This window comes from Clytia hemisphaerica, unplaced genomic scaffold, assembly GCF_902728285.1.
Source record: "Clytia hemisphaerica strain Z4C2 unplaced genomic scaffold, Clytia hemisphaerica genome assembly, whole genome shotgun sequence".
Taxonomy (NCBI): Eukaryota; Metazoa; Cnidaria; class Hydrozoa; order Leptothecata; family Clytiidae; genus Clytia; species Clytia hemisphaerica.
Window position 1 is genome coordinate 20,342 of NW_027104599.1, and position 7,358 is coordinate 27,699.

General features: G+C 36.7%; 1 protein-coding gene across 1 annotated transcript; it reads right to left on the reverse strand.

Moving 5' to 3' along the window:
- Positions 1–1,773: 1,773 nt before the first annotated feature.
- On the reverse strand, positions 1,774–7,024 carry LOC136824103 (dynein axonemal heavy chain 5-like). The gene is made up of 5 exons (XM_067080267.1): positions 6,910–7,024; positions 4,153–4,287; positions 3,582–3,672; positions 2,710–2,870; positions 1,774–1,812 (listed from the first exon to the last, which is right to left on the reverse strand). The coding sequence occupies exons 1-5, from the start codon at positions 6,967–6,969 to the stop codon at positions 1,774–1,776; spliced, it is 486 nt and encodes a 161-aa protein (XP_066936368.1). The 5' UTR covers positions 6,970–7,024.
- Between the last annotated feature and the right edge of the window lie 334 nt (positions 7,025–7,358).

Consider the following 7,358-nt stretch of genomic DNA (forward strand, 5'->3'; position numbering starts at 1 on the left):
CAAGACCGAGAGAAACAAGAGTGCACTTCGCCGATGGAAGACCGACGACGTGTAGCTCACGTCGCCCTAGTAGGATTTCCACCGTTCGACATCGCTCTGGAAAGTTTATTGCAGATGGCGCTACATGCGACGTTGAAATCTTTGTCGATAAAAGAGTGTTGAAATGTGGTGCAAAAATCGATACAGGGTCCCCGATCACGATCATGAAAGATACTCTTCTGGAAGGCTTGGACATCACCCCATACTTAGAGCCGACAGCCAAGGATTTGAGGAGCCTGACGGACGAAAAAAATTGAATGTATTGGCAGCGTTACCGTTCCCGTGTCGATAGGGGTTGACACGTGGACGCACAAAGTCTACGTAGCGAAAGGCATCTTCCACGATTTTCTGTTAGGAACGGACTTCCTTCACCGCGTTGGAGCCATTCTGGATTTCAAACGGCAGAAAATCAACGCTGGATCCGCGATAATGGCAATGGCCTATGAAATGCCACGTGCTAGTCCCAGCCGTTGTGGGCCATTTGTCTACAACAAGAATGTGAGGCGATGCGTAGTTGCTATCATTAACGTCTTGATTGCGCTAATGATTTTAGGTTACTATCTCCTAGTCATGACGTTTTCAACTCCCTTACAGAAAACCCGCGAAAACATCAAATACAGTGCAGACAACTCGAGCTTTACAACCAACCCACATCCCACGGTCGAAACAGCCTTTCCTACCATCGAAAGCTGGGACGGAATCACAACCACGACAAAAACCTCAACTCGGCCGTCGGGGTACACTACAGATGCTCAGATGGAGGAAGATTCAGACCACCCGTACCTAGGTAGTTTCCGTTCGGAATTGAAAGTCCGAATGGGAAAAGTACTATCTAATTGGACCGAAAGCATCTACGTGATGGAAATGGCGATTCCAGAGCAGCTGAATGCTATTCTCCCCTTGGGGGAACTGAAAGTCTTGTGGTCGGACAAGCGGTTTGTGGACGCAACGACGCGACAACCGATAACGATGAAGTGCCGAACGCGAGTATGGAAGCCCGACGAGAAGAACTTAAATGACTAACGAAACACTTAAATTTTTTATTTTATATGTATTTTTTTTTTGGTAACTGGTTAATTGACGTATTGATAAAGACGATCAATGGTAAAATTTAAGCTATAATTGTTACATTCCGATGGAAAATGCCATTTGGGGTCCAAATGTTTGGGGGCCCCGGCTGTTGTCATGGTGAAGAAACTAAAGAATAATCTAGAATCTAGAAAGAAGCTACAAAAATATGAATGTGTGTAAATTATTAAAGACTTTGATTTCAAAAGAACATTTTCGTTTTACAAAAAAGAACACTCGCCCACCGGACTCCGAAGGAGCCGGTCGACGGTGTCAAAATGATTTATTGGCCACCGAGCGGTACGGCCCAGGAAGAGAAATTATGTATTAGATTTATTGGCATTGCTGAGTTAAACCCAGAGAAGGAAAAGACTGCGGAGTTGGGGATCTCCGCAGAGTGAAATAAAACCCAAGTCGTAATAATCTGCAGTGAACGGCGCATCCGGACGCGGATATTTTATGAACTTTTTGTATATATTTATTTGGATTTTATTGTTGGTATCGTGTTTTAATATTGAGTACTTATAATGAACTAAATTCGTGTCCACTCCGTTGAGCCTTGACCCAGGAACTACAAAGGGTACCAACCCGTCTCCTTACCTTCCAGCGGTAAGTCAGGCCGATATCCGGGAAAAACTTTTAAATATAAATTTTGTTGTCATTAGCTCAGGTATGATCAGCCTTGAGCAACACGACAGGTGCTTCCTTAAAAAGGGGTTAATAATAAGCAGATATTCAATAGGTAAAATTTGATAATCCAATAACCAACGAAAACCTATTGAATATATGTTTTATTAGATACCTAGAGGCAAAAACAAAGCATTAATTACGTCAAATGTCGAATGTTTCACATAAAACACTCCCATTCATAATCGAACGTTCGAATGTTCTACCGTGGTATAATAGCCGGGGTATATCAGGAATTATTCAATGGCTGTTTTTGCCTACAAGTATATATTCATACAATATTAACTGTTTTGAAGGCCAATACGGAAAATATTGACGGCAGCCAGAGAGTACAGACCGAGCAGCTTGTCATGATTTTTAAGATTGAAGGTATTTTAGTCCCCCTAAATAAGGGAATCAAAATAACATATCCAACAACTTCGGCCTTAGGTTATTCTCTCTTTGCGGGGACCTCAAAGAAAGAAATTTCTGGTATACTCGAAATTCCGTTGCCCTTTTCATGCAGAGTTCATCAAACCAAAGGACAGATTTGACTATCAATTCTTATCTAAAGGTAAGATTTTTTTTAAAGTTTTCTTGATACTGCTACATGTACGAGCCGGAGAGTATCTTATCCATTTGGTGGACTAACTTTCTTGGAGTTTTTCTTGTTCCTTATGGTAATAAGGAAATTTTAAGCTTCTGGGCCACCTGGTTATCTCATCTGGGTATCCATAATGGCGGACTTTTGGTTATTGGACCCTTTTTGGACCCCCATAGGCAAAACTGAAAATTTTTCCAACCCAAATATAGGCTTATCATAATATCAATCGATCGGAAATTGTATACTGATTATTTTTAAGATACAAAGCTTGATCGACTTGAATCACTAGAACTACTTGAGATTATTAATCCAACCTGATCCAACTTACTTACATTATGTATATTTTGTGCAGTGATTTCTTTTGTTTTGTTGATCTTAGCGAAATACAAACAGAATCCAGTCAATTTTTCTGCCAATCCATCAGTCAGAAATAATTTATGTTTGGTTTTGTTGACCAGTTGATTGCCACCGTGTCCAAGACGCATGTGATCCACTATGAAAAAAAAACAACAAAAAACTCACCACAAGAAATACTTTTAAAAAAAGACCAAAAATCTGAACAACTTTTTAATTTAAGAAATCATTACGGGTGTTAGAATCCCAGGGGATACTACCCTTTCCAACCGAAGGGGTGTGACACAGAGGTCCGAAAAAATGAACCCTCTACGTGGGAATCGTTTTTTGAAAAAAATGACCCTGAATGATGGCTTAAATTCGAAAAGTTTCACAAAATCTTCCTCTTTTTTCCCAAATTCCCCCAAAAAGGTACCCTACCAGGGACTTCCTTTTTTACTTTTGCGTTTTTGTGATCCTACCTGGGACTCGTAGATGTGAGAAAAGTACCTCGACGCTCAGCTCATCCACGTACCCTTTTTTGCCAAGTGCCTCCCGGGGTTAGAATATCTTGGTCCTCAGCTACCAAAACCACGTTCGAATCTGTTCGAATTACCATGATAGATTTTTTTCTAGGTAAACGTTGTTTTTTTTGTTTATAAGAACATCCAAAATTCTTGTAACGGCTGATTTCGCATGTTTACATCAGATTTTCGAACGTTTGAATTTCAAAATATTCGAATCGCGATGTTAACGAGCCGAATCAAAAAAAAGATGGCGGACAATTCAGCTCTAAAACTGGACACGCTTCCTCTGTCATTTGAGAAGCCCGATCCAGTCAAATAGAGATCAGTGATCAAAATCTACTAACCTCCATCATTAGTAGCTTCCATTTGTTGATAGAAAAAAATCAAACTGGATCTTGATCCGTTTTCTCGAAAGAAACTGGTGATCGTTTCGATCTGAAAAACCAAACAAAGAAATTAAAGAAAATAAATACAGTGGACTAAAATTCGACTTACTACTATTCGAATCTTTGATAAATCGAACTAATTCTCAGTTCCTGTCGAGGGGCAACCCTCTCGAGTTCGAATTAATGAAAGTTGACTGCCATCAGTTGTTCCAGATTATAGGTTTTCAACTTCATTATGTTGCCAAAAATGTGCAAAGGATGAACTCACTCAGTCTTTTTTTCCTTAATCTGTAGCTTTAAAGAGACGCTGGTTCGGTAATCGGTAATCGAAAGAAAAAGAATCCGGAACAGTCCGGAAATATCCAGACGAAAAAGAGTACCTGATAATGATAAGCTACAAAGAAAAAAACTGACATAAAATAAATAATAAATAAAGAGTTTAAAAGAGATGTGGTATAATTTGACTTGCATGAAATAGAGATAATGCTTCAACAGGATTGAAAAAAAATAAAATCAAGGTATCACGAACCTGTGTTCCTTCAATGATATGTTCCACAATTTCATTGTAATCGACATTAAGTGCATCGGAAATATTTCCAAGAAGATATTCATGGCGAGCGTCTAGTTGTGCTTTCTTCGCCTCTTTCTCCTCCTTCACTCGTGCCTGTAGTAAGAAGTTTAACCCGTTGTGAAAGAAGTTTAAACTGTTAGAAATGTGCAGTTGACTCTCTCTAATTCGATCTTCGAGGGACCAAGAATCGTCTTCGAATTAGAGAAAGTAATACACCTTTCCCGAATTGTTGGGTATTTTTGGAAGGTCTTCAAACCATATTGAAAACTATATATTTGTATTCCTCCTATAAAGACAAGTGCATGCTGAAAATTTGAGCTCAAAAGCTTTTTTCTATCAATGTTTATGACTGTTTATGTTCACGGTGAAATCACTTATAAAAATTAAAACATACAGCCCGGCCTCGTTTCCATGTAATTCTATTGTTTATAATCATAATCAGCCTATTTTTCATGCAAAGAAAAAAAAAATTGTTTTGATTGGAAGGTTCTTAAAAAAAAACGATTTAAAAAATGTTATTTTCTCATTCTCAACCTCAGCATGTTTCTTAGACGTTTCTTAGTTTTTAGGGATTCTGAGCCTCGTGTTTCTTAAAAGTGTGTTTCTTAAAAAAAACGTGTATAGGAACCAGAAAACAAAACATACTTCATGAAGTTTCTGGTTTAAAATCTTCCAGCCCCTTGAATGTGGCATTTCGAAAGACAAATTTCAAAAGACTTGAAGAAACGAAGTAAATCTTGATGGCGACCTCACCAAAGTTATAGAGCAAAACAACACATAAACAGAGACGTAAGTAAAGCGTCCAATAAACTAACAACATTCGTCAATCGCAAAGAATTAAAGTTCCCCCTCTCTCATGTTATTCTGTTCTAGCAGTTTTAATTAGGTCTGGCATTTTCATTTGAGCTTGAGTACTACAAGTTTTTTTATAAGAACAAACTATATAAGAACATAAGGCTTCGATGGCCAAAATGTTAAGAACAAGTTAAGAACGTTTTAAGGCTTTGCGGACTCGAAAATACCCGATTTCTTAGGAATATGAGTAAAAATGGTCACAAAATGGTGAAAATAAAAACATGTTAAAAACATTTTTAGGCTTAAAACTGAAAAAGTTAAGAACATCTAAAGGCTTCAAAAATTTTGGATGTTCTTATAAAAAAACATGTAATTCTCAACCATTGAGAAAAATAAATTAACTAGTTATGTTATATTTGTATTCGATTTTTTTTAACTTTTATTGCAGATACTGCCTTTAGAGTTTAAATAATATTGTACAAGAGGTTCAGTACAGCCAAAACATATGATGAGACCACTGACCTTTATATAATCCTGGACCAAGCTATATCCGCCATCTTTAATCGAAGTTTTTTTGAAAGTCGGTACTCACAAAGAAGCCATGGTAATGTTTGAAGCTTTGCCTAACGACAAGCGGCGCTACATCATTAGTGTACAAGCGAAACTAGATCTAGCGCTCTCTACGCGGGTACCAATTTCAAAGAAACTCCGATCATAATATTTTGCTTGGCCGACATTGAGTAACTTGGTCCAGGGATACATAAAGGTCAGTGGATGAGACCATATCTATCATCAAGAGACCTGAAGCTGTTGAACGGAAATAAACTGTTTTTATAATAATAAATCTTATATTCTCAACAACTAGTTGAAAGCAAAACCAATGATACATTAAAAATACCTGAAGATTGGGTCGGCATGACGCACTTTGTGGTAATAATACTGTAAGTTAGTTTTCTTTTTTGTCGATGATTTATCGAATATAATAAATTACGTTTAGGGAAGACTAAAAAAGTTTTTCTCCTAATGTATTATGTAAGTTAATATCATAATAAGGATCAAGGCATCACAAGGGTAAGTGGAGCAATCCAGGGAGAAAGAGTGGCGCCCACCCCTACCTTCCTTCGGGTAGATAGCCGGCGGTAATCTGGACTTCAAGCTATACGTATTTCAGTTAGTGGCTGTACTATTACTTTTATACGAATCAAACATTCAGAAATAATTCAAAAAATTAATTTTTCTGCAAAACACCATCAGATGAGCTGGAGTTTTATATATACAGTTGACTCTTGTGATCTTCAAGTAATTGAGGATTCTTTTCGAGTTATAGGAAAATTCGTATTACATGGAGTATTTTAAACGACTTTCCAGCTGATGAAGGAACCGTTAAAAAAAAATACGAATTATAGAGACTCGAATTACAGAGAGATGATTGTACTAATCTTACTTTCAAAGCACTTCGTCTGAAGGTAGCTGAAAGACTAAGCTCCATTTGAAGAGAGCTTTCACAATAGGTTATCCTGAAGAATTCTCAATTCAAACACGATTGACCAGGTTTGTGACATCTTAACAACATTACAGAGCATGTTGTGTATTTATCTGACAATTCCTACTCCAGTCTAGTCCAGGGTAAAATAATAAAGCTTTTGTCTGAATTTTATAGGCGACCCAAAAAATGCACAAAAAAGTACAATGAATATTTCAACAAAACACGGACTATTCGACCATTCGTTTATATTTCGTTCTTGTAAAATGCAAGGTACATTGTTCTCTTGGTATTATTTTTAATTCACCAAATTCCTCTGTGAACAAAAAAATGAATTGAATGCTTTGATATTCCGCAAATTTTTGATCTTGCAGGTAATTTAGATCTCAAGTCTCAGAAAACTAATTTTAACAAATAGGTGTGAAATCAACCCTTACCTTTTCAGCCTTAGCTTGAAGTCTTTTGATTGAAGCACGCCAGGTTAAACCTCGTTTCATTGTGTTTGTATTAATGAAAATATCGTTTTACCAGATGAATAAAAATTCTATCATTTGTATACGTAAAGCAATGGTAGTCAAAATAAAATCCAAAAATATTACAATCATAAAAGTTCCAAGGTCTTATCACCTTGTGAATTTGTATGCCGAAACTATAGGAACCTATTTCTTAAAAATTTCCAAACAAATTCTCACTTTCAAAAATATTTAATTTCATAGTCTCAGTGCCCTAAAGTTATAGAAAAAGAAAACTTTTTTTTCAATTGCTATCTCAATTTTCACTACTTTACTACAATGCTTAAGATAATATAATTTAAGCCTTTTTTATTTTATAGAGATATTCTATCATCGATATATCACAGTTATCAAATTGCTATACACGTTTTCTT